The following is a 26,819-nucleotide window of genomic DNA, read 5'->3' on the forward strand; positions in this document are numbered from 1 at the left end:
TCTGGCCTTTGCATGCACAATCACCGCACACAAGAGAAACAAACAATTTTCATGGTGAGACTGGGGCCCCATCCCTAGTTAGTTCACCATGCGTGCACAGTCCTAGAGTGCTGTCCCTTTGCCCAGCATACTGGGGCATGAAGCACAAACAACTGCATTTCTGTTGGGATTTTTAAAAGATTTTTAAAATTTTTTATTTTATTTGTATAAGTGTTTGCCTGTATGTCTGTCTGTGTACCATGTGAGTGCCTGGTGCCTATGGAGGCCAGAAGAGGGCATCAGATCTCTGACCCTCCAGTTATACATAGTTGTGAGCCTGCAGGAAGGCCAGCCAGTGCTTGTAACTACTGAGCTCCAGCTCAGAACTTTATTTTTTTAAGCCAGGTACTCTGTGTAGCCCTGGCTGATGTGGGACTCAGAGAATCTGTGTGTCCCAGCCTGCCTGCCTTAGCACTTTTCTTTTGATCCTTTTTTCTGGATATCTCTCTCCATTTCTCTCTATTCCTTTTGAGGCATAGTCTCTCTGGTGAGTCCCAACTGGCCTCAAAGTTGCAAGCATCCTCCTGCCTTGCCACATGCTGGGATGACAGGTGTGAGTTTAAAAGTTAGGTTACTCTTATAATTTTTATTATTTGTTTGTTTGTTTACTTTTGGCTTTTGGGGGGAAGGGTTTTCATTGGAGCCTGGCTGTCCTGAAACTTCCTCTGTAAACCAGACTGGACTCGAACTCAGACATCTGCCTGCCTCTCTGCTTCCCTAGTGCTAATGATTAAAGGGTTGTACCTCTAAGCCTGGTAAATTAAGTGCTCTTAGAATTGGCCAGGCATGTATCAGTTCTGATTCTCTTGGAAGACAGACTTTTCCTTACTTTATTGAATCATGCTCCCAAACCCTCACCTGGGAATCCTAGGCAGGGGCTCCACCCTTATTCCATCTGCCAAATCATAGTGCTGTCTATGTCTGGCTGTGGTTCGCTTCTCAGGCCTTTCGTTCACTGGTCATTTGTGGGGACTATAGAATTCATCAGTGTTACCTGCAGCAGGGCATCTGTTGAGCATTATGCTCCACTGCCCAGGTTTGTCTAGTCACCCTACCCTCCCCGAGGTGCAGTATTGTTTATGGCATTTAAAACTGTTGGGGAAAGTATGGTTGAGAGGCTAAATGGCAGAATAAACTTTTCTCTTTCCTCCCTCAGCTCGACCCATTTGAGTCCAGTGATCCTTTTTCATCCTCCAGCATCTCCTCGAAAGGTTCAGGTGAGAGAGACTTGAAGCTCCTGTCCTCCTGACCACACACCACACCTCAGTAATACCATCAGTCCCCAGATAAGTGTGCTCTTGGATGGAACTTTTAGGTCCTTGCCTGAGACTCTCAGGCCAAAGTGAATGCCTCTTTCCCCATCTCATCCCTCACAGGGCTGTCTTTCTCATCATGAGCTGGCTTTCTTCCAGATTGTAGGAATTGCTCTGTTAACACCAGTGCTGTGGGGGACTCGTTGTTCTTAATGGGGACAGTCCACAGTTTTCCAAGCATGGTGGTACCTACATCTTCCCAGCACTGAGAAACTAAGGATCATTAGTTTCAAAACAGACCCACGCATGGTAGTACACACCTTTAATAATCCTACTACTCTGGAGTCAGAAGCAGGGGCATCTCTGAGTCCCACACAAGCCTGGACTACAGAGTGAGGCCTTATCTGAAAAGGGGAAGTGGGGGAATCTTTCCCGGCTGATGAACCACACATACACACAAGTGGCCATCCTCAGTGTCTCATTCTCTCCATCTTCCCTGCTTCTCCTATACTGATAGGATGCCAGCTTCAGGTAGAAACTGATCCATCCTTTACCCACTGTGATCCACTGGCCTCATAGGAGCCATCTTCCCAGAGACATTCACTGCCCTGAGTCTCTTGCTTCTAGGATTTCCAAGAGCAAACCCTAGGATTGCCCTAGACTTTTGGGCGCATCTGCTCAGACCATAATCCCAACTGTGTTGGTGCCACTCACAGATCCCTTCGGAACCTTAGACCCCTTTGGAAGCAGCTCCTTCAGCAGTGCCGAGGGCTTCGCTGACTTCAGTCAGATGTCCAAGGTAAGGCCCTTTACAAGAAGGCCTAGCCATGGCCTGAGTCCACAGGCTGCTTGTATGGGCAAGCAGACATGAGTGTTGTCGTGTGTGTGTGTGTGTGTGTGTGTGTGTGTGCGTGCGTGCGCGCGCATCTGCATTTGTCACACTCTTGAGCACAACTGTTCACAGCAGTGAGAGGACAGGTCCCCTCAAAGCTGCTGTATCCATGTCCCCTGGGTGCCATCAGCCATTGCCCATCTCGCTCTCATTAGCATCACAGAAGGATCAGCTTTGAGGGCATGAAGTTGGCACCTCTGTGTCCAAGCATACTTTTCTGTCTGCCAAGGCCCTAGGAAAGGAAGAGATAGACATGTTGGTCCCAGGAGGCCAGGATAACAGGCCTCAGGCTTGAGGTATCTGAATAAAGTTGACTACACAAATGCCTGAAGCATCCATGAACTAAATTGTTGATGTTATTGGATGCTGAGCTCAAAACGAGTGTGAATAAATATGTACATGAAGACAGCCTGCATTGCTCAAGGACAAAAGCCACAGCCCTGTCTTGAGCAGGAGTCTCTGAAAGGCTTCCTTGTCTGCTCTGGCTCTGGAATACACTATGGCTGGCTTCACTCATTGAAAGGGACATGGTTAGAGAGCCACACCTTGAGCTCTGTAAGAAGTCAGCTGGCAGGTAGCACCCCAGATGAACTGATGGGGTGCAAGTCTTCCTCTAGTACTAGAGAGGCTCAGGTGGTGGGAGGACTGCTGTGACTTGGAGGCCAACCTGGGCTCCACAGGGAGACAGACATGTCAGAGAAGAAAGCAGTAAGGTTCATCCTTATCAGGACCTTGCTGACCTGGCCTTGGTGAGAGGGATTAAGTCACAGATCCTGGCCCAAGCACACCAGGTGCATTGTTTCAGTTGGTTTGATATATGTTGGTGTCCTCTTTGGCAATGAATAAAAAGGTCAAGCCAGCCTGTGACAGCAAAGTATTTAAGGACAGTAGTGTCACAGGTGTGCTGACTCAGCCCCTGCTCTTGCCTGACTCAGCACCTTGACTACTTTGCTCCCCTCCTGGCAAGAATCTGTCCTTAGAGCAGTGTTCTGTGCCTTGCAAATGCTCCTCATGGGCATGGTTTCCCCAGCAGAGTCCATCTTTCTACTCCTGGGGTCATGTGGTTGGTGGTGAGGGAGTCATAGGGTAGCAATCCTGTCCCGTTAGTTCTGTCCACCTGAAGGAGGCAGTGGGAGGGAATTCTGAGGGTGCAGACATCCCTTGGTATCCATAAAGATAGGTTGCATGATGTCCCGGGGGATATCAAAATCCTCTCTGGCATCCCTCCTGTGACATGACTCAGTTCATTGTGAACATGACAGACTGTACCTCTGGGTGGCTTCAGTTGTCTTGCAGGATGTGAGTGCTGCATGCATTATCTCCATTGTAGTCAGACTGAAAGAAGCTGCCTGCGTGCACTCAGTACAGATGCAGTGTTTTTCTCTCTTCAGTGTGAGGTTGCTTGAAGGAATTCAGGTGTGGAACCCCAAGAGATGGAGACCAAGCACAAGTGGCAGCCAGCACCCAATCCTGGGGTCCCTGCCCTCACCAAGCATGCCCTCTTTACTGGTGTCTCAGTTGCTCAGTAATTCTCAGGTGCCAAAGGCTGGCAACAGGAGCAACACTTGTGCTGCAGTGAAAACCTACACAGTGACAAACATATACAGAGGCATGGGGAGGCATAGCTTCTAGCAAGAGACCTGCATTTGACACACTTAGGAGCCCTGTGCATGCAGATCCAGGGACAGCCAATACCGTACCCTAGGCAGCACCTGGCATTGGAGAGGCAGAGGCAGCCGGTGGCCGCAGGACCTGTAGGCCACATGGGGGCAGCAGCCTACAAGGGCTGGTGACCAAGATTGTCTCAAGCTGTCTTCAGTGGGCTCCTTTCTGCTCTCTAGGCTTGGAACCTGTCTCTGCTCATTGTCAGCCCCAGCAAAGGCCTCACCAAGTGTACAAGGTGTCTGAAGTTACGGGTTCTGATGGAAAAGGAGTTTTCTCCATTGTACTGTGGCCACTGGCTGGTTGGTTATATGCATGCAAGCTACCCTACTTAGGCTCAAGAGTCACAAAAAGAACCAGAATACCAAGACATAGGAGGGGAACTACTTGGGAAGAAAGGGTTCCTTGGGAGTTGGAGGGAATGTCAGCTTTGGGAATGCATCACACATATGTAAAAGTGTTAGTAAGCTTCAAGTGTTCAGTGAGTGGCCATGCACATGGCTGTGGCCCGGGGCCTGGGCTGTTCTACACCTGATGTACTGAGATTCGAGACTGGAGAATGTACTAGCTGCCAACCCCTGCGTAATCCTTCCATGGATCTCTGCTCCAGTTGCATAGACCTCCTTCTCCCAAGGAGGCAAGCCTGTGCTACTATGTGCCCTCTCACTCTCAGCCCCCTGGCAAGGATAGGAAAGCCAGGCCCACTTTCTGTTCTTGGCTCTAGGCCAGGACAGAGTGGGTAGGGCTGTGGAAGAACTTGTCCCATACAATATATGCACCATCCTGGGGCTTCTTGACTTCATGACACTTGTAAGGACTGTGCCTGCCCTGCCCCCACCCACTACTGATTTTCCTCTCTGGTTACCTTGCTAGTTTTCAAGAACAACACCTGGTATAAATAAATTTGAAGGGAAATGAAAGTAGAGTGCAAGGGCTTTTTTTTCCTCTTAGCTTTCTTTTTTTTTCTTTTTTTAACCATCGCCACCAGCCCTTCCGCACCTGAGCAGGGTGGGGCAGCATATGTGCTGTTCCTCAGTCCTTGAATTAGAGTGTCCTAGCTCTGTACATCTGTGCTGAGGAAGGTGACAGCAGGCATCTTACCAGCGGTAGAGTTTGTTTTAGGGTTACCATTGCTTCAATGAAACTCTTATGAGCAAAGCAACCTGAAGAGGAAAGGGTCTATCTGGCTTACACTTCCACATCACTGTTCATCACTGAGGAAAGTCAAGGCAGGAGCCTGGAGGCAGGAGCTGATGCAGATGCCGTGGAAGATGCTGCCTACTGCCTTGTTCCCAAAGGCTTGCTTGCTCACCAGCTCAGGGATGGCACCACCCACAATGGGCTGGGCTTTTCCCCATCATTCACTAATTGAGAAAATGCCTTCATGGACTCATCAACTGAGGCTCCCTCCTCGCTGATGATGACTTGAACTTGTGTCATCTTGACATAAAGTTAGCCAGCACAGGTTCCCAGCTGAATATTCTTGGCACTTGCTGAGCATCAGTGACATTTGTTTGCTTTAAAAATGAGTTTCCCGGCAGCAGGTTCAATCAGCAGCATGAGCCTGCAGAGCATGATCAGGGCCCTGGGTTCATCCCAGTACTGCAGCCAGAAAGGAGATCAAAGTAAGTGAGTTTCCTAAAGTGTCTTCATAGAGCACTTGAGAAAGTAAATCTAACTTCTTACCCTCCCCCCACCTGTACCAGACAAAAGGCCACCTGTGCAATAGTAGGTAGGTGCAGCCTATCTTCAGTGACTTCAGCCATAGTGTGGTTTGTTGTTGTTGTTTTTCTTTTTAAAAAATGTTTGCACCGGTGCTGGTAGAACACAGAGGCTCCACCCAAAGTCCTTTTTGTCTGTTCCTCTCTCTGCTCCTGAGAAGATGAACAGCCTACTTTGACAGGATTTGAGGCAGTTGCAGTGGTTATTAGCTCATTCCTGCTCCTGAGTCCTTGCTGTCAGTAGAAGCGTACCTTGTTCTTCCCCAGCTCCCGTGCATGTGGGAACACTTTTACAAACATCGAGCACTCGAGTAGGAAAGAGCCAAATTCCAATGCCCAAGAAGCCTAAGATTGTCCAAACAGGCTAAAAGGGGGCCTAGAAGCACACACCTTTAATCTCAGCACTTGGGAGGCAGGTAGATCTCTGTGAGTTCAAGGTCTACATAATGAATTTAGACCATCTAAGGATATACAGTGAGACATTTCCAAAAAAGAAAGAAAGAAAATAATAATAAAATAGGAGTGGAAATGTGCCTGGGTGTTATGGCACTGGACTGAACAGAGCCCTATGAAGAGAGCCAGGCTAACACAGTTAAGCCTGTCCCCTTCAAGGTACCAGATAGTTTGGTGGACTTAAACTCCATGGGGAGATGACACATCTGTCTTGCCTGGGACATTGCAGCCACCTGGAGAGTCGAGCAGCACTGTGTCCTGTGTGGATTAGAAAGTAGAGCTTCTCAGGCTCTCATCCTCCTTCCTGTGACTCAGGGTTTCCTGAGTCTGGAGACCTGTCCCAGGACATAACTTATACCCAGGAAGCATCCCAAGACCAGCAGACCTCATCTGTACAGACTCAGGACTGAGTGCACGCGGGCTTGAGCACTCACTTACCTCCAGCTAACAAGCGCCCTTTCTTTTCTCTATTAAATTGCATTTCTTTTGGGGCAGGGTGTCATGGCACCCATGTGCCAAGCTTGAGTCAATATTTTTTTCCACTATGTGAACCCAGGGATCAGATTCAGGTCGCTAGGTCTGCTTGCAAGTATATTAAGCCATCTTTCCAGCATCTCTCATGCTGTGTCTTGTCTGGAGGCTAGAGTAACATTCATTTGAAGGCAGCCTCAGGTTTATGGCAAGACCCTATCTCAAAAAAAAAAAAAAAAAAGGTAGCCACTAACCTGTAGATAACCCTTGTCCTACCTCCTTCCAGTCCCCAAGGTAGGAGGAGCTGAGGCTCTATAGACACAGGCTTCAGAAAGAAGTGGGATCCTGCCCACGTGCCTCACGATACACTAATGTCCTCTTAGCCTGTGAGGACCCACCTTGGGAGCCTTCCCCCAGTGGATGCCTGAACCCCATGTTCGCTGTTCCCTCTGCACTTCTGGAAAAGTGTGACTCAAACAAGGCACAGATGGCAAGTGGAACAGTTACAGCATGCTGTAGTAAAAGTTATTTCAGACCCAGAAACTCTTTCTGGAACTTTTTCCTCTTCATGTTCTCAGCGTTATGGATCATGATGTGACAAGATGGGGCAGCTATATTCTGTGTGCCGTCTCTGCTGCTCTATCCAGTGTCTGACAGGCATTTTACCTAATACTTCCTTTCTGGGGCATTCTAGACAGTGAAGGCCTCTCATCTCTGTCACATTACAGATGGGAAATCAAGGCACAGGGAGTTGGGCTGGGATTTCAGTTCAGGTTGATTAACCTAGCTCACCTCTAACTACAGGGCTCTGCAGCCTGACCAGGCTGATGTTCTGGAAACTTTCATGGACAAGCTTTGTATTAAGACTCTGCCATTTGTGTATGAAGACTTGAGAATATTCTTGGTAGAGTATCATCTGCTTCTCCCTGCACGCAGCCTGCCAGCCCACCAGGCTTCCTGCATGAAGCTCCCAGCTGCAGGGAATAGGGATTGGGGGCTTGGGGGACTAGTTAGGAAGTAAATCTGGAGCTTGCAGGCAGAGAGCCCTGTGTTCTTGGGTATGTGTGTGCACATGTGCATATGATGTGTGTGTGTACATGTTAGATGTCTTCCTCGATCACTCTTACTGTTTGAGATGGTTCTCACTGAACCTGCAGCTCACAGCTTCACCTAGACTGGCAAGCAAGTCCTGGAGGTCCTGTCTCCACCCCCCTGGCTCTAGGGTTATAGACATAAACCACAGATGCAGCAGCACCTGGGTTTTCCCAAGGGTGCTCAGGTATTTTACCCGTTGGCTGTGTCTCCAACCCCAGAACCCTGTTCTCTTTTAGAGAAACTACCTTCTCTCTGTGTCCCCCCCTGGCTGTTTCTTGCCTGAAGCCATGTGTGTCATCTCCAGACTGAGGACAGGGCTAGTTTCCATGTGTGACCCTATGCCTACCCTTCAGACAGTGTTAGGGAGCCCAGGCCTAGGTAGTGGACAAGGTGTACTGGGTCAACACTGATCCAGTATCGTCTGGGCAAGCCGCATTGACTTCTGTGCCTCAGTTTGTCTGTGTGTAAACAGGGGTAATGGTAGTAGAAATCTCTCACAGGCCCTATAGAAGTAGCCATTTCCTGCCCAGGAGCTTCTAGAAAGCATTGAAGGGCCTGCTGGTGTCAGCTTAGATGCCAGAGCCACTACAAGTCCGTGTCACACCCCTCCTGTAAGGGGTCAGTGCATGGCTAGAGCAGGGCTGCTTCTCTAGTTGAGTCATACTCTTCCCTCAGTCTGAGTCTGCCATGGGTCCTGGGTTCTCTGGCTCACTTTCTGTCCTTGGCCTGCCCTGTGGGGAAGGAAACAGAAAGCGCCAACCCCTCCTACTCTCTGGGCTCCTCTGAAGAGTCTCATGTCATCTTTGGGAGAACCCTTCTGCCCAGTACTTGCAGACACCCTGGGATGGCAGCTGTGCCATCATGCCTGGCAACACACTAGATGTATGTTGCCCGTACTTCGCTCATTATCTTGTATGTTGGGTAAAACGTGTCCACTTTATTAAACATTTCACTCTTTTTGAGAAAGGAACTGTCTTAGTGTTACCATGGCTGTGATGAAACGCCATGACCAAAGAAAGTTGGGGAGGAAAGGGTTTATTTGACTTATACTTCCGTATTGCAATTCATCACTGAAGGAAGTCAGGACAGGAACTCACACAGAGTAGGAACTCACACAAGGCAGAAACTTGGAGGCAAGAGCTGATGCAAAGACCATGGAGGGGTGCTGCCTCCTGGCTTGCTTCCCATGGCCTGCTCAGCCTGCTTCCTTATAGGACCCCTTCTACCACCCAGGGATGGCACCACCCACAATGGGCTGGGCTCTTCCTTATCCATAAGTAATAAGAAAGTGTTCTACAGGTTTACCTGCAGCCCTATCTTATGGAGGCATTGTCTGTCTGTCTGTCTGTCTGTATCTCTCTCCCTCTCCCCCTCTCTCTCTCTTCCTTTCTTCCTCTCTCTCTCTTGTCTCTCTCTCTCTCTCTTTCTGTGTGTGTGTGTGTGTGTGTGTGTGTGTGTGTGTGTGTGTGTTTCAAGACAGGGTTTCTCTGTAGCCCTGACTGTCACACTGTAGACCAGGCTGGCCTCAGACTCAGAGTGCTAGGATTAAAGGTGTACACCGCCACTAACAACCTGGAAACCTAACCTTTCCTTTATTTATATTTATATTTATTTTATATTTATTTATATGAGTACACTGCAGTTGTCTTTAGACACACACTAGAAGAGTGCCTCAGATCCCATTGCAGATGGTTGTGAGCCACCATGTGGTTGCTGGAAATTGAACTCAAGAGCTCTGGAAGAGTCAGTGCTCTTTCCCGCTGAGCCATCTCTCCAGCCTCTGGAGACATTTTCTTTTTCTTTTTTTTCTTTTTTTTTTTTTTTTTTTGAGACATTTTCTTAATTGAGGCTCCTTCTCCTCTCAGATGACTTTAGCTTGTGTCTCGTTGACATAAAACTGCCCATCACAGGGTCTCACTATCGCCCTAACTGGCCTAGAGCTCAAAGATACTCCTGTGCTGCGATTAAAGGTGTGTGCCACCATACCCTCCCAAACATGTCACACTAAAAACTGTTTTTATAAATTATGTAATGTGTATGAATGTTTTGCTTGCATCTATGCCTGTGGTAGAGGTCAGAGGAAGGAGTAAGATCCCTGGGCTGCAGTTGCTGGGAGCCACACCCAGGACCTCTGCAAGAGCAGCCAGCACTCCCAGTTTCACTTTAGTTCTTTTAAATCATTGTGTGTGTGTGTGTGTGTGTGTGTGTGTGTGTGTGTGTGTGTGTGTGTGTGTGTGTGTGTTTTGAATGCCCATGTGCATATGTGATTACAAGAGTTTCCTCTTTCTACCACACAGGTCCAGGGATTAAGCTCAGGTTAGCAGGCTTGGTGACATCACTTCCCTATTTGCTTGCTCTCCACCAGGTGTGGTAACACCTCCCTATCCTCCTAGCTCTCAAGAGATTGAGGCAGGAGTATCAGGAAACTCCAGGACTACCCGACACAAGAAAGCAGTGTTTCTTACCCACCCCTCCCCACACAGCATAAAGAAGGAACCAGCTCTTTTCTTTGAGCACCTCAGTCGAGCTTGTGTGTCACTAGTCTGTCCAGGCTGTGTCCCCCATTGGCCAGAGGCACTGTATCCTATGATGCTGACACACGGGCCTCTGACAGCCACTGTTCAGCACTGACCTTGAACCATGAGTGGAAGGGGCCTGTGGCACAGGAGGAATGCCCAGGCCCACCACTGTGCCAAGGCAGAGTGGTGACCGACAGGCAGGGCTCAGCCACAGTGGGCTTCAGCTACTGAACTACCCATGGGATCTCTAGGATTTGGCTGAGTCCTCAGGGCCGCTCTCAGAGCTCCATGGGTCATCATACCAAGCCTTGTTTGTTTGTTTGAGGAAATGGGCTTGGGGATAAGGCCCGAGACTTGGCCAGAGAAGAATGTAACCCTGTATGCCTTGGAGTGTGTTATGATATCAGCCCCATGGATGCCAGTTGTCTTCTGTTTACCCACCCAGCAGCTCTCTCCCAACCTCTCTCCACCTCACACCCACCTCTCCCTCTCTCTTCATCCATCCATCTATACTCCCTTCATCCATCAGTCCATTTATGTGTCTACCCACTGTCCATCTACTACTTATTCTATCCATCTTCCCTAGTTTCTTTCATGTTGCTCTAATAAAATATCCTGTCAGAAGCAACTTTAAGGGAGATGGGCAGGTTAGTCCATCACTACCCTGTGGAAGTCAGGGTAGGGCTTGAAACAGCCAGTCATATCCCTGTGATCTCGACTGTTTGAGATTAGGGGATAAACACATGTATATTTGTGCTTAGTTCTCAGTTTTCTCACTTTCAGGATTCCCTACTTAAGGAGTGGTGCTACATACAGTGGGTGGGTCTTCCCACCTCAAATCATGTCATAAAGACAGTCCTTTCCCCCATGCCTACAGGACAGCCTTATTCTGACTTTGAGCCCTCATAATTGAGACTTTCTTTCCTGGTGATTGTAGATTGTGTCAGGTAGAGGGTTTAAACTAACCATTGTACCATCCATCCATCTACTCATCCATTTACCCTCATCAGTCTATCCTGTCATCTATCCACCCTCTCACATATTTATCTGTTCATCCACATAGCCATTCACCCACCCATCTATCTAACTATTACCATTGTCTACCTGCCAGTCCACACGTTTACCCACCTACTCACCATCTGATTGCAACTGTCTTATTTCAGGCAGTGGAATAGGAGCTACTTAAACAGAGCACTGGATAAGGGAAACAAGCTGACATGGCTACCAAGAGTGGGTGGAGGTAGTATTGACTTGCCAGCAGATGGGGATGGGTAGCCATTGGAGCAGTCATGCCAGCCTGGTGGGACCTAGAGAGGGTCTGGTCTGTTCCAGTCCAGTAGAGGCTGAGACCATGCATGTCTCTGATCATGAACAGAAAGAAGTCCCAGGGACCCATGTGCAGTGTTGAGTTGGGAAAGAACCCACAATGTAGCAAGAGAGGCCACAGGAGAGCAGTGTTACCATCTGCTGCTTGTATTGGCTCCTTTCATTTTATACAGAGGTTTTGGCTTTGAGGGTAAAGGAAAGCGGGGGCTTGAGAGGACCCGGGTATTGCCAGGGCTCTTGGTGCGGAAGCATTTGCTCGGTGCCTTCTTTTTAATGTCTATTTTTGCCTCTTTCGTGTCCTCTCTTACAGCCCCCACCTTCTGGCCCCTTCTCCTCCTCCTTGGGAGGCCCAGGATTCTCAGATGACCCCTTTAAAAGTAAACAGGACACTCCTGCTCTGCCTCCGAAGAAGCCCGCTCCTCCACGGCCCAAACCGCCCAGCGGTCAGTACGCTTCCTCCTCTCGCGGCACCCGCCGCTGGGGACAGGGCGGCGGGCACAGGGCCCCTCCATTGAGCAGCCCAGAGTAGAGCAGACCCCAAGGCAGTACGTCTCTCCTCTGCCAAGTTGCCTCCCTGTTGCTCCCCTTCCCCTCAGAGTGTGCTGTGTGTGCTGTGCCATTTCCCTGTCCCATGGTCCAGGCTATGATGGTGTCCTCATCAATGTTTTTCCATCTGCATGGTCCCTCAATGTCTGTCTAGTAGCCTCCTGGCCTCGTGCCTTTCTCGTGGGGGTGGCTACAGCAGGGGCTCAGGGTAGCCTTGACTGGATGGGCACTTGGGTAAGGTGGTGGTTTTCTTGGATGTTTTGAATGATCAGGACGGCCTGGCTCTCCATTGATCTACTCAGCTGGTTGAGAGAAGACTGCCTGAGGAGCTTCCTGCCCTCTTCCCTGTAAATTCACTCTCCTGAGCCCTGCTTACCAAAGAGGGCCATTGTATCCTCCCCCAGCAGATTTGAGTACTTGTGACTTCTGTGTTAAGAGCTAGGGACAGAGCTCACGGGCTCAGTGATAGAGCACTTGCCTTCTGTGCCCAAGGCCCTCACTTTGATATCCAATACTGTGAAGAAGAAGAAGAAGGAACATCTGAGTGACACAAATGTGTAACATCTTCTTTCCAGTCCCTAATAAGAGCAGGTAGCCCTTGAAGGGACCTAGCCTGCCCCAGCTCACTGAGTCCACATGATTACCACTTTCTGTATAGTCCACCTGCAGAAGATGGATAGATGGAAGAAAGCCTTAGGACTAAGTCTCTCCTCCTGCCTCATCACCTTGTCCCACCTGTGTTCCTCAGGGACAATGCCCACACTGCCTTCCTTATAAGGGGGTCTGGCCAGCAGTATATGACTTGAGTAGTCTGTGTGAAGTACTGGAGAGGAACCAGAACCTGGAGGACACTTGCAAATGATGTTGACTCCAAAGTGCAAGGGAGTCCTTCTGCTATGAACAGCGCCCTGCACCCCCTCACCTCAGTAGCCTCCTGCTGATGGAAAAACACAAGCATGTACACAAGCACACATGCCCACACATACATGCCCTTCATTCACAGGCAGCGTGCGTGTGCGCTTACACCATCTCATACACGTGTGTACATACACACACACACGTTTCTTTTTTTTTTTTAATATTTATTTATGTATAGGAGTATGCCGTAACTGTCTTCAAACACAGAAGAGGGCACCAGATCCCATTACAGATCGTTGTGAGCCACCATGTGGTTGCTGGGAATTGAACTCAGGACCTTTGGAAGAGCAGTCAGTGCTCTTAACTACTGAGCCATCTCTCCAGCCCGTCACATGCTTGTTTCATCACTCAAGGCTCACATGGACCTTGAAAGCAAAGGCTTGAACATGTCTGCACCTGTGTACATGTTTGCATATGTGCTCATGGTGCCAAATGTTTGAGTGTCAAATGATAATTCATTCCCCTAGTATGCCACACTGCCTGTGTCAGGTGTACAGTCATTCATTTACATGTGCTCTCATGGAGACACACACCAGTAGTGTGGACACCATCACCCCATACATCGTTCAATGTCCTTCTGTTTTGTCTGCTTCTCATGCTAGATTTATAGAGTAAGGACAGCCTGTAAAATGCTGAGAAAGCCTGCAGTGGCATCAGAGCCAAGTCTCTCAAGAATAGGACCAGAATTGGGACCCCAGGGCCATCAGCCAGCCCTGTCTGAGGCTCTCTGGATCTGACTTATTAATGATGCAGAGCTGGGCTCTGCCACAGCCATTATGACCTTGGGAGGCCTAGTGCAACTGTTATCTCTTCCTTTGCTAGTGAGACCATGAGATCCATGGAGCAGGCAATATGATGCCCACTTACCACAGAGGAAGGTGGGCATGTGGGCCACCCAGACCCTCAGGGAAGATAGCATCTGCACTAGGCCTTGGCCCCCCACTCTGCCCATTACTTGTGTCTGTTACTTGGCACTTGCTCTTACATCAGCAATCAGGAGAACCTAGTCAGGAGAGTCCTGCATGCTGAGAACTGTGGCTTTCGCACATTCTAACCCATGAGCAGAGCACCTGTGGGGCCTAAGCATTTCTCATTCACTCTACCCAGAAGCAGCAGCTGGACAAAAAGGCACGGTTTTGTACACACTGCTGGGTGGTACGTACAAATAGATGTGTGGTGGATGCATGTCAGCCCAGCATCCCATGCTGTTGATCTCATCTTAGTCTCTAACTATACAGGTACCACATGGTACCTGTGCACCGCTCAGGACCCTCCAATGCCTCAGCTGACCTATTAGCCCTGTTTGATGGGAAAGCATTTGGCTCTTTGCCCCAGCTCCCTGGTTCATGCATGGATTTGAAGCATAGCCGTGCACTTCCTCTGCCCCTGACCCATCCTTATCACACCACAGCCAGGTTCCCAGGGCAACAGTACACACTGACCAGCTTCACTGCTACACTCGCTCAGAAGCCAAAGTGGAAACTTTATCTTATTTTATGGTGTTTGAGACAGGATCTCTATGGTGACTGGGAACTCAACCATCCTCCTGCCCCACTATACACTGTTTTTGGATGGTGCCTTTCTGCCCACCCATTTTCCATTGGGGAAAACCATATGACCAGTGTACAGCAATAAATACCTTTAGCTGGTCACACTCCATTGCTCAGTCCCTTGGGATGTCAGACAAATGTGGAACTCTGCAGTGGGCTGGTCCCAGCATGGCTAGGAGGAGATAGATGAGGTGGGGGTGCCTGCCCAAGGACCTCCAGGGATGGTCGGCCTTCTAATGGAGAAAGCATGCCACAGTACTTCCCAAGACACTATGCTTTACCTGACTCAGGAGTCATGAGAGACAGCGGCTTCTCTGCAGTCCCACTGCCCTGCATATGAGATAGCTCTTAGGCCACCACCTTCCTACCTGGGCTTTTCTAGCCTGAAGGAGCTAGTGGGCTCTGGGCTACCTATGCAACTCTAAGGGGTTGTTCAGTCAGGCTGCTGTGGGGAATGTGAAGGCCCCAGGCAGATGTCCGTGGGCAGCCCTGGGTCCAAGATGTCAGTAAAGCACTTGGCATGGTGGTGGTGTGTGGGATCTGCATTGTATTATGTGTCCACCCCCCACAGCCACCTGTGTCACCTGGGCCTGACCCAGATGAGGTGACAGTTCAGAAAAATGTCTTCTGTTGAAAAGTGTTGATGTTTAAGGTGTCAAATTTAAAGCCAGCCCTGGGTCCCCTGAGAATCAGGATGAGTGTCAGTGTGGGTCTGGGGTTATACACTACTCTGCTGTTGTGTTCCGTCTTGGAGTTCGTCTCTGCTCTCACAGAGATGAGTTTGGTCTGTCGAATAGTCTCCCTAAGCGTCTGGACAGTCACTGATGGCAGCAGCTGAGGTGGCAGCTTGATGCTAAGGGTATAGTTTTCTCCTTGAAGCTTAAGAGTGTGAGCCTTAGGCTGCTGGGATGTGCACAGAAATTGGATGTCTTGAAAGCTCTACATTCTCGTGCCTGGAGATCTTATCTAGAAAGGTCCATCAATGTATTAAATAACCTGCAGGTGTCTGGGACTGAAGCAGTTGATTGCTTTCAGACACATGCAAAACAGCCCTGAAACGCGCCAGTTGGAGTGAGCACACACCTCCCTCAGGTAAACAGTGGTGTATTTTCTTCAACGGACAGAGATGGAGATCAGTCAGAACTCACCGCTGAAGTTTCTAGGTAAAAGTTGTTGATTTGCAAAGAGAGAAACAGATTTTTTTAAGCTCAGGAAACGGCTGTGTGGGCGTCAGTGATTGGGTTGCCTGAGATAGCGGGATCCTGGCGGGCCCCACCCTGCCACTTCCTGCCAGTGCTGCCCTGCGGCTCCCAGCAGAGCCTACCCGCTGCCCCAGTGACACCCACTCACCAGCCAGTCACCTTTAACCTCTCCCTAAGTTAATGATCATCTTTATAACTACTCATGACCTCTCCACCCCATCTGCAAGGCCAGATGTCCTACAGGAGTAAGATTCTGGCAGCTTTTTTTCCCTTTCCCACAGCACCACTGAGAGTGTGCTTGTGTTAGTGAGCAGCCCACACCCAAGCTACATAAGAATGGTCAAGCCTTGTGTATTGGATTTCTCTGCAAAAAGTCATTCTCCTCGAGCAGACAAGTCCTCCCCCACCCACATGCTATCTATGCAGAGTGGCCAAGGCTTTCTCACAGGGTCAGCAGGGTACAGGCATAGGGAAGATTTAGGATTGTAAGCAGCCCAATCCTGTGAGCTTTCAGCCTTTCTGTGAGATCCCAGGAAGAGGATGGAACCAGCGGGTCAGGGCCCTGGTGCTGCTGGCTGTCCTGTCTGTGCCCAAGCCCCTTGTTACTTCGTATTGTCAAATGGCATCACTGTCTGAGCCTGTGGTTAGCACCTCTGCCCTGAATATAACTACTTTAATTCCGTTCCCACGATGGTGGCAAAGAGATAATGTGCTGGGTACACTGGAGAGTATAGAAAGGAATGTACTTGTTCCATTTCAGGAAGGTTCTGGTGTTCGCTAGCAGCAAGGATGGCCAGAAGGCATTGAAGCAGCTCCCAGCCCCCATACACTCAGTGCACTCACTGTTCTGCTGTTGCTATGGCACCCTGGAGGGTCTGTCCCAGGGCTTGGGATAACCAGTGGCTACTGTAGATCTATGCTGACTGAGGTGGGAGGCACCCATATACTGTATGGTTTTGCCTTCCCAGGCGATGGAGGAACCCATGCTAATCCAGCTGGTTTCAGCAGCCTGAAGGCCAGCTGTTGTTGAGGGAAGATTTGGCAGAACAGTTTGAAAATAGAAATAGTGCCTACCTCAGCACACCCACCCTTTTGCACTCAGCAAGGTGGATCCCAGTGGGTGTCCTGTGGCCTGATATTCATTAACGAGTAAATGCCTCACCAGAGGTGGGTCACAATCTGGACAATGGAGGTTCTGGGGGACCTGCAGGATGTAAGCCCAGAGAAACTGGGCCTTCCTACCGAGCCTCTGTGGTAGTAAGTAGGTGGGAACAACTCCCAGGCCCTCACTTGGCTGAAGGTCCACTCTTTGATCACCTAAAGGACTCAGGCCAGGTCTCTAGGTATATAAATGATTGACGTGCACGCATCACTCCTGTAGTGAGTTCAGTATAGTCACTCATGCTTGTGGTCAGTAGAGAGCCAAGTAGGGAACCCCTCCCCGAAGTTTCCGTGGTCCTGTCCAGGCCTGTGACCCTTTCCACCACGGGGCACACATTCCCACTGCAGACATCACAGTCTGTGGTGACTATAAATGTGCCAAAGTGTCTACCTGCCCATTGTAGAGGTACCGTTCTGTTTTATGTTTGCACCCTGTAGGGAAGACAAAAGTGGGAGGTCCTGGCAGCCCCCGTGGCTGTGCATGGCAAGCACCTAGGACTCCCTCCACCGCCTGGCTTCTGTGTAGATAACATCTCCCTGTGTCGATAGCACCCACTCGAACTGAAGGATTGTGGCAAAGGTGCTACTGGAGAACAAGTGGGAGATCTGTCAGTCTTTTGCACAATGAAGACTGACAGGTGCACGGCCTGGTGGTTCGTGCCTGTGATCCCAGCACATGGGGGCTGCAGAGTGAAGCCTGTCTCAGAGCACAGTTCATGTCAGCCTTGCCCATGCCTATTTTCTTCTGCAGGCTAATGTTGTCCTTCATCAGTTCTTCATCAGAGATCATAGCAGCCTTGTGTGAAGACAGAAAGAAAGTTGTCTTCCTCACTTCAAATCCATGTGTCCTTTGTGGACCCAGAGCAAGTGGCCACAAGCTTCCCTTGCCAAGGAGGAGTGACATCTTTGTCCACCGGCCTGCCAACCCCAGAGTTTCCCATGACCCCTGCCCACTTGACAGCAGTCAAAAATAGTCCCAGCATAGGTAGAGATAACAAATATTTGTTCAGCTTTTCTTCTCAGCTCAGACCCAAACCTCATCCTGTCCCCTCCAATGTGCCAAGCTGGTCTTCTCAAAAATTGGTAAATATTTTTGGTGGAAAATGTCAGCACCATGATGTGATCTGGGACCTCAGATATCTATCACCTGGATTGCACTGCTCTGCTGTGTTCCAACCTACCTAGTCTTCAGGACTCCTGCCTGCAGGCCCTCAGTGGCCTGGCCAACAGGCTGCCAGAACAAGTCATCGGGAGGATGGAGGTGTGAGCAAAAAGAATTCCTTTCTCATGACAGTTGAAAGTTTGAGTCAGGCAATCTGATTTTTCTCTTCTCTGCCACTACTTACTCTTGTTTTGCTGTTTCACTAGGGCAGAATGGACTGAGGTCCCTAGTGACCTCTTGATGTCCCTGTCCTGTGTGTGTCCCTCATCCAGTTCCCAACAGAAACCTGGTATATAAGCAACTGGTACTGTTGAGAGTAAAGTCACTGACGGTGTGTGTCCTCTGGGACACCTGACAGTTCTGTGGTGCCCGTGGCAGGGTGCACAGCAGTGTGGGAGAGTCCTGGGTTGCAGAGGATAGTGGCTAGGGTGGGGCAGCTGCCCTGACCACAGAGCTTTAGTCTTTGTTTTTCTGGTTGTCTTTGGGGATGTTTTTCCTGTATTTATCTCCCATCTGCAGAGCTGCATTTTTTTTTTAAGTACAGCAATGAATTGTGTCAACAGAACTCGAAGTCTGACAAGGGCAAGCGCATGCTCTCTCTTGGTTGTATTTTGTTTTATTTGCATTTCCACATACCCCCCCCCCCCACCCAGTACAGCAAAATCTCTCACACTGTACCCCAGGCTAGCTTGCTTAGAACTCACAATCCCCTTTCGTTAGCCTTCAGGGTGCTGAGGTCAGAGCTGTGCACCATTCATTCCTTATGTATGTGGTACTGGGTGCAGCCCAGGACTCCCTGTTCTCCAAACATGTCGAGTGTTCTAACATGTGGGTCCCCAGTCCTGACATTTTATATTTTTGGTAATCAGATTTCTAAGAACCCTGCACCCCAGATCTCTGACTGTCCTCCTGCTTCAGCTTCTTGAATGGAGAGAATACCCTCTCGGAGCTGACTTGGCAATTCCGATACATTTTCCAAGCCTGGCTCTGGGAACTGCTCAGGGGAATCCCTGAAAAGCAAGCTGGGAAGAGATAGGCACCTTCCTCCCCTATAGTCTCTGGGTGTGCTGCCTCTATTGCTGAGGAGATAAATAGCTTAGGAAACCAGAGAAATAGAAAAATTACAGAAATTCCTACCAGGGTGGGGCCGGCCAGCGAGTAATTTTTTTTTTTTTTTTTTTTTTTTTTTTTAGCAGAGTACGCTGTGGTAAACCATGGAGTTCGTGTTGTTTTTGCCGAAGTCAGTGCTGTGTGTGGTTTCGGTACACCGCTCGGGCGGCTGTTGAAACTGCTGTGGTTTCCACATAAGGCTACTGTGCCTCTCCAGTCCCTCAGCTAGTGCACTGGGGGCATGGGCCAGGGGTGGCATGCCCACTATGGGCACTAGCCTGCAAAGTTTTTGTGTAACTTTTTTGTTGTTTGTTATTGTGAGAGGGCTCTCACTAGCTGTCTCAAAGTCAGTCCCTGGCTGGCCTCAAACTCAGAGATAGCCTGGCCAAAAACTGTGTTTATTATTATTATTAATTATTATAGTTAGGAATGCACTCACCTCTTCCCTTGGTGTTGGTTTACTATATTTATTTGCTTCTGTGTATCCTTGAGTCAGTGGCACACAGGTGGAGTCAGAAACTGACTGGAGTTGGTTCTTCCATTGTGTACATTTTAGGAATTTACCTTGGGTGATCAGGCTTAGGAGCAAGCAACTTTGTCTACTGAGCCATTCAACAGTCCCTTGTTTTGTCTTTGAGACACACCCTCAGTATGTCATCCATACTGTCCTTAGACTCCAGATTCCCTCCTCAGCAGTTTTTAGTTTATTCCAATTCCTTCTCTGTAGCCATTTCTCCATGCTCATATCCAAAGAGCCAAAAGCACTGTTACCTTGCTTCCTACAACTGGGGTGGACAGAGTGACTTTGTCACACTGAGAATCAACTCCACCTCAGAAAATAGGGAAAGCGATTACAGAGTTAGCAGAAGTGGTTACATAAAAGCAGGAACTAGATTCAGCCTTAACAATACAGCCACCAAAAATAACTCAGGGTGCCAAGTCCCAGGCTCAAACCAGGGCCATGCCAACCTGCAAATGACAGAGACCTAAAGTGCCTGTACGCCAGCACACACACACACACACATACAAAAAAAAAAAAAAACAAAAAAAAACACCCATATGAAAACCGTCATCCTCCTTTGAAAACAAGAGATACCAGTTACTGCTGGCAGGTTTCGTGAGCGCAGTCACAATTTCTAAATAACGGTTTCAGCTGTACCGAGTCTTGGTGTAAAATCTTCTTTTCGTTCCTGATTCCCCTCAATGCTCTCAGAAGCCTTAGCTTCACATGGGTGCAGCCAGCTGGCTTCCCACCCCTCTCAGCAAAACTCTTTGTTTCTTTGTTTTGCTTTATTTTTTTAATTCCTCAAGCCAGAGGAGAAAGAGTTCTCCATCATAGAGATGAGAGAGGTTCAGAAGTGGCTAGTAGTGGTGGCGCACGCCTTTAATCTCAGCACTTGGGAGGCAGAGGCAGGTCGATTTCTGAGTTCAAGGCCAGCCTGGTCTACAGAGTGAGTTCCAGGACAGCCAGGGCTACACAGGGAAACCCTGTCTGGGGGCGGGGTGGGGGGGGGATAAAAACAAGTGGCTAGTCACCTCCTGTCCCTGCTCAGGTGTCTTCAGACCTACCACACCACAAGAAATGTCCTGGTCTTAAATTATTATTGTTCATTATTGTTCATTGTTTTTGAGAAAGGCTCTCATGGAGCCCAGGCTTGCCTTAAATTCTAGGTAGCTAGTGATGAACTTGAACTCCTAGTCTTTGTGCCTTAATCCCCCTGTGCCAGAGTCAGGCATGATGGACCACGCCTAGTTATTCGTGGGTAGAGAATGAGACCCAGAGCTCCACTCCAGGCTAAGCAAGTGCCCCACCCTTGTTTTTACTGTGTGAGACAAGGCTGGCTATGGAATATAGTCTACATAGCATGTTTAAGGCTCCAGGAGACCCTTTTTCCAAAAACAAAAGAATCCTGTTTCCATTAGTGACCTGTTCTGCATAGCTCAAGGTCATCAACCTTGGACTTGATGACTTCATGTTGTGATGTGGAGACAGACTGAGAGCAGACCACACAGTCTGGGTCGGGATGTGTGGGGAGGTCCCTCCTCTCCTCATGACCCTCCAGGATCCAGCTGCTGCAGTCTTGAGCCTAGCACCTTGCACAGGCATGTGTTAGTATGTGTGTATGTATGATAGGGATGGGCTTCAGAAACCATGGTAGCACAAGATGGTATCTGACTGGAAAAGAATGCCCAGGTTTAGGCAGTACTGCAGAAGTCTAGGAGAGTTGTTACGTTCCTGGGCTTTCCTGATGTTCAGATACGTGGGGAACCCAGATTTTGTGCTGTGGAGTGCCACATTCAGTCAAAGCCCTCCCTCCCACCTGGTAGGGGACTGAAGATGGAGAGCAAAGCCAGACTCTTGGACAGAGTTTTCATCCCTGAGAAGAAAATGAGAAGGCACAGCAGGCTTTAGTCACAAGGGCCACAGGCAGTGACAGGGATGTGTGTGAGCTAAGCAGTGAGTTAGCAGTAAGTGTGGATGGGAGAGAGGCCTGATGGAGGACAGGTGAGGTGAAGCTGTGAGTATGCTAGGCTAGTGGGGAGATCTGAGCACTCAAATGAGGCCAAGCACCTTGCCCATGTCACAGTCCCTTTGCCTGGCTTCCCTTGGCTGAGGCTCTCTGCAAATAGGATGTGCTTATAGTTGTGTTCATAGCAGTCTGGGGACTGAAGGAGACTCAGGGCAGCAGCAAGACCCTGTCTCCATACCAAGCATGTATCTGGTTTGTGAGCATCCCCAGCCTCTGTTGCCTGCTTCCTCATTTCTGGTTGAGTGGGCTTGCTGACCTCTGGCTTGCAGGGGACTGGAGGGCCGGGGTACTTAGGAATAGGAGAAGCCACAGGGGTCATGCTTACTCTAAGGAGCCAGGTGTGTGCCACCCTTCTAGCAGTGTCTTCAGGTCTGTAACCATGACCTGGGCAGAAATCTAAGGAGACTGGTGTGGTGGTGCATGCCTTTAATCCCAGCAGTCAGGTAGTGAACTTCAAGCTGACCTGCTCTGCATGGTGAGATTCTGCCTTTAAAAAGGGGGGGGAGGGGGAGGGAAGCAGCGGCCTTCTGAAAGGACAGTGCAGTGATACTCAACAAACTTCACCATGGCCATGCATCTGCTGTGTCCCTGTGAGTATGTGAAGTATAACACTGACAACTGCAGGAACCCTTGGCTACCCGATCAGGTTCTTATCTCCTGGTGGTGGCACCAGGTTACTGTAATATGAGACTTATTTCTCATAGTGCTGTACCTCTGGCCTAAGTTAAGCTGAGACACAGCCTGGATCTGACCTATTGCACATTACAGCTGTGGCCCAGCTGCCACAGCCGCTTCCAGAAGAGAGCTAAAACCAGGGCTCTGTCAGGCACATACCAACAACAGCTGCTAAGTATCACTCATAGGCAGCAACACCCCCAGTCTCTTCATTCTTGCACCACACACAAATGGGGAAATTAAGACCAACCAGCCCTCAGAACTTTTCCTCCATGAGCCCCAGATCAGAAGGTGGCAGGTTCAGACTAAACTTGAAGCCCTAGACATCTGGAAGTTCAGAAATTGAGGTCGGGGTTTTATTGGTTTGGGGAAACAGAACACGGTACTAAGATCTTTTCTTGCATTTACCCATTATTGGGAGATGAGTGCCATTGTACGAACAAGTCAGAACAGCCTTACAGGCCGTTTCTCTCCTTCTATGTTGGTGCCTGGGATGGCTCAGGCTTTGTGTTGTCCCCAAAACCAAGTGTCCAAGGTCAACTGCTTTAGTGTCTTTCTAAATGATGACTTTGAAACCATGTGAGCTTCTGTGGGTAGTTCAGTTGATACCAGGGAGCTATGCTGACCTGGCCCTTGGGACTAATGTGTCAGCCATGTTGGATGTCTGGACTCTGGGTGCTCAGGCACAACACCAGGAGTCAGGAGAGCCAGGCTGGACATTCATACTTTTTTTTTTTTGGTTTTTCGAGACAGGGTTTCTCTGTGCAGTCCTGGCTGTCCTGGAACTCACTCTGTAGACCAGGCTGACCTTGAACTCAGAAATCCGCCTGCCTCTGCCTCCCGAGTGCTGGGATTACAGACATGCACCACCACTGCCCGGCTTGGACATTCATACTTTTGTGGTGTGTGCCTGGTGCTTGTCACCTGTAGTCATGCCCTATACTCTAGTGAGTTGGTGGCCGGCCTCCTCACCAGGGAGTCCTCCCTACCCCCTCTTGCTATCCTTAGAAGTTTTCAAGGTGTTTCTCTGCTCAGCTGTGATGGACTAAAGCTCAAGTGGAAACAGTCTGCCAGTCTCACTCTAAGTATTCTTTGAATGGATACATAGTAACTAGAGAAGTGTGGACCAGTGACACTGTAGAACCAGAATGTTGGTACTGGGAACCAAACACTCTGCAAAAACAATGTCTATAACTACTAAAGACAGGTCCAGTGTTAGCTGCTGGTGCATGTGACCTGAAGTAAGCTTGGGCCTGGTGGTACATACCTGTCAGCCTTGAGCTTGGTAGCCTGAGGCAGGAAGATGAGTTCAAGGCCCAACCTGGCCTACATAAGACTCTGTCTTAAAAACAGCTGTTAAAAAAAAAAAAAAATCACTCTCCTGGCATGACCTTGCTACACTCTGTTCCAGGTTAATATAGAATGCAACCCCATTGTATAATAAGTACAGAATGGGCATGAGGTCCTGGATTCCAGACACACACACCCCCAAAGTCAGAACCCCCAGGGCCACCCTTCTCTGAATCTCCCTGCTCTCCCTAGAGAGACAGCCTGGTCCCCACTCTAGTCCTAGTAAGTAACTTGTGTTTCTTCTTTTTTTTTCCTTTTCTGTTTTTGTTTTGTGTTTTCCCCCTAAACTTTCCAGGTCAGAGTACACCTGTAAGCCAGCTGGGTTCTTCAGACTTCCCTGAGTCCCCTGATCCATTCCAGCCACTCGGGGCTGACAGCGGCGACCCGTTCCAAAATAAAAAGGGGTTTGGGGACCCATTTAGTGGCAAAGATCCATTTGCCCCTTCCTCTTCAGCTAAACCTCCTAAGGCCTCTTCCTCCGGCTTTGCCGACTTCACCTCTGTAAGTTGAGTCCTCCCTCGGCCACCTTCCTGCCTCGCTTGCTGCTTCTCAGGGTGGGGGTCCCTCTGCAGCTATGGACACTGCTTTGCCTTGCTGCTGGTGCCTCCCAACAGTCACCAACTACTTTTGTTATTTATTCTGTGATGGCTTCTGTAAGGCAAATAGACTGTTGATAAAGATGAGAGCCATGGTTTAATGAACTGCAGGAAGATGAGATTTCTGCAGGGAAAGTGGCGTGTGCGCGCACACACACACAGCATGCCTGCCTCAGTACTCAGTGGCTTGTGATCTGTGTCCCTCAAGATGTTCTGTTCACTGGGTCTTTGAGACAAGGCCTAGCTATGTAACACAGGCTGGCCTGGAACTCAGAGTCCACCTGTCTCTGTCTTTAGTTGGTACTAAAGGTGTGTGCCACCACACTGGTTCATTGTGTCTGGAGGCAGAGCAGACAGGCACTTCCCAAGACCAATTACAAACATTTCACCAGGGTTCTGCTGCCTCCAAAAAAACCTTTGAGTCAGTGGTCCTGCCCAAGTGCATCATGCAATTAGGAGCAAAAGAGTCCAGGTAGGGTATCCAGAGAGTGGGAGATTTGACTACTGTTCATTGTGCTTTTATCTGATTTCTGTTTATTAGCTACACTGAAAAATATTTCAACCTAAATGACCACCTTGGAACCTCTTTTCTTTTCCAAGGGTTCAGAAAGACCACTTGTCCAAAGTGGCTAGAGACTTTGTGGAAGCTCCCAGGGCTCTCACTAGCACTGCCTTGCTATCTGTGTAGAGCCTGCCAGTGCCTTCAGCATATCCTCAGCGTCCTCCAGCAAGCACCTCAGGGCAGCCGTGCTTGGTGCTGTCTCCCTAATCCATTTCACCCTTCAGGTTGAGGCCGTTTTTTTTCAAGAGCTCTCCTTTGTGCTGGTGAAGCTCCTTGCTTGGCTGTCAGGAGAGACTGGAGAACTGCTGTTTACTGATTTATGTTTGTTTCTTTGAAATAAGCCTGGACCTTCTTAGTCTCTCTCCTAGAATGACCTTGAGCTACTTACTGATCCTTGCACCCTAACCTATGTGCACTATGTGTACGGCTGGAATGACAAGTGTCAAGCAGACCTGGAGGGCTGAAGTGTGTAGCTCGATCATGATAGACAGGCAGAGCCTGCATATAACCCTAGCTTCCATTCTCAGTACAAAACAAAACAAAACCCACTTGTATTGCACAATAAATACCCTGGTCCTCCCCAGCCAATTGTCCTGTAGCTTAACTTGAATTGCCTAAGTCATACCTGGGCCCAGTGGCAGTCACCTCTCATCCCAGTACTGGGATGGAAGGCTGAGGCAGGAGGATCTCAAGTTTGAAGCCAGCCTGAGATACAGGAGAAGATGCTGCCTAAAAATATTAATAGTAATAATAATATGTTGATCCCTGGGGTCTTGTAACTATTCGTCTCTGTAGCCCATTCAGTTCTGTTGACAGTGTGCCTTCAGAAAAGTGACATTATTAGTAAAAACCAGAGACAAAAGCTCTTTGAGTTGTTTGGGTATCACCAGGGTTATTTTCTGGTGGAAACTACTAACCACGAAGGCCAGAGCTGGTATAGTGAGTCCAGCGTGGTGTGCCTAGCGTGCCCTGCCCTGGGCCCATCCCTGGGGCCACACAGCCTTCTCTCTCAGCAGCAGGATTAGGAGTTCCAGTTCAGCCTGGGCTACAAAAAATAAAATAATCCATTTTAAAAATAAGCAGTGCCGGGTGTGGTGGCGCACACCTTTAATCCCAGCACTTGGGAGGCAGAGGCAGGCGGATTTCTGAGTTCGAGGCCAGCCTGGTCTACAGAGTGAGTTCCAGGACAGCCAGGGCTATTCAGAGAAACCCTGTCTCAAAAAACCAGAAAAAAAAAAAAAAAGATTAAAATAAAACCAACCAAGCAAACAGCACAGCTGTTAGCACATGACTCCAGTGCTCGGTTCAGGCAGGGAAGGGTGGTGATGGAGCTGAACCACAGTGTAGAGAAATGACTGGCCTTTCTGAAAAGCCACACAGGCAGAACACCCCAGCCCTGCTGTTCTGTCGTGAACACCAGGTTCCAAGCTGTGACTGAGCTAACAGCTCGTTGCCCCAGAGTAGTTACAGGCTTCAGGTTTATTTTTCAAGTTTATCTGTTTGTTGTTTGGGTTTTGAGAAACAGATTCACCCAGTCTGGTCTCAAACTCATAGCTTCTAAATGCTGGGATGTCAGGCACCGCACCATACCTAGTTTAACTTCTGATTTAAACACTCTCATCTCCAGATAGGAAACCAAATCCTGCCTGGCCTGGCCTGTGGCTTTTTATTGTATGAATTTGTTGTCACCTTCACCACTACGAGGGGCCCTGTGTTCCCATCAGTACACACGGTCTTCTCTGGAACAGGACCATGTTCCAGAAAAATCTGGTAGGATTTTGAACTTCCCCTTGCTGAGCCATAAATATACTGCCCTCCCAGGACTTGGGATGGCCCTCCATGAGCCTGCTTTCCAGGATCCTTGGAACTTTAATACTGTGCAAACTCTGAAAAGGTTGTCATCGCATACAGAAAGCAGCCTGCTTAACTTGGGCTTCCAGAACTGATTTCACCCAAGCAGGATGGCCACTGCTATCTTTGGTACCTGCGGTGGCACCCCAGAGCTTTCTGGTAATGGGTGCCTGC

The 26,819-nt window shown here is 49.1% G+C and overlaps 1 protein-coding gene across 9 annotated transcripts in view; it reads left to right on the plus strand.

Annotated features, from left to right (window-relative positions):
- Nucleotides 1-26,819, plus strand: part of Eps15l1 (epidermal growth factor receptor pathway substrate 15 like 1) — an 83,895-nt gene that overhangs the window by 54,545 nt on the left and 2,531 nt on the right. For 3 of the 9 annotated variants that reach the window (XM_085843823.1, XM_085843821.1, XM_085843822.1), the window contains 5 exons: nt 1,196-1,256; nt 2,009-2,091; nt 11,742-11,874; nt 23,932-24,137; nt 26,422-26,564. In XM_085843823.1, coding sequence (XP_085699949.1) covers nt 1,196-1,256; nt 2,009-2,091; nt 11,742-11,874; nt 23,932-24,137; nt 26,422-26,564 — 626 coding nt within the window. Of the gene's footprint in view, nt 1-1,195; nt 1,257-2,008; nt 2,092-11,741; nt 11,875-23,931; nt 24,138-26,421; nt 26,565-26,819 lie in introns of those variants that run through there. The other 6 variants (XM_085843825.1, XM_085843824.1, XM_085843828.1 and 3 more) reach the window with 4 other exon arrangements.

This window comes from Mus caroli, unplaced genomic scaffold, assembly GCF_978045245.1.
Source record: "Mus caroli unplaced genomic scaffold, Mus_caroli_1 scaffold_10, whole genome shotgun sequence".
Classification (NCBI taxonomy): Eukaryota; Metazoa; Chordata; class Mammalia; order Rodentia; family Muridae; genus Mus; species Mus caroli.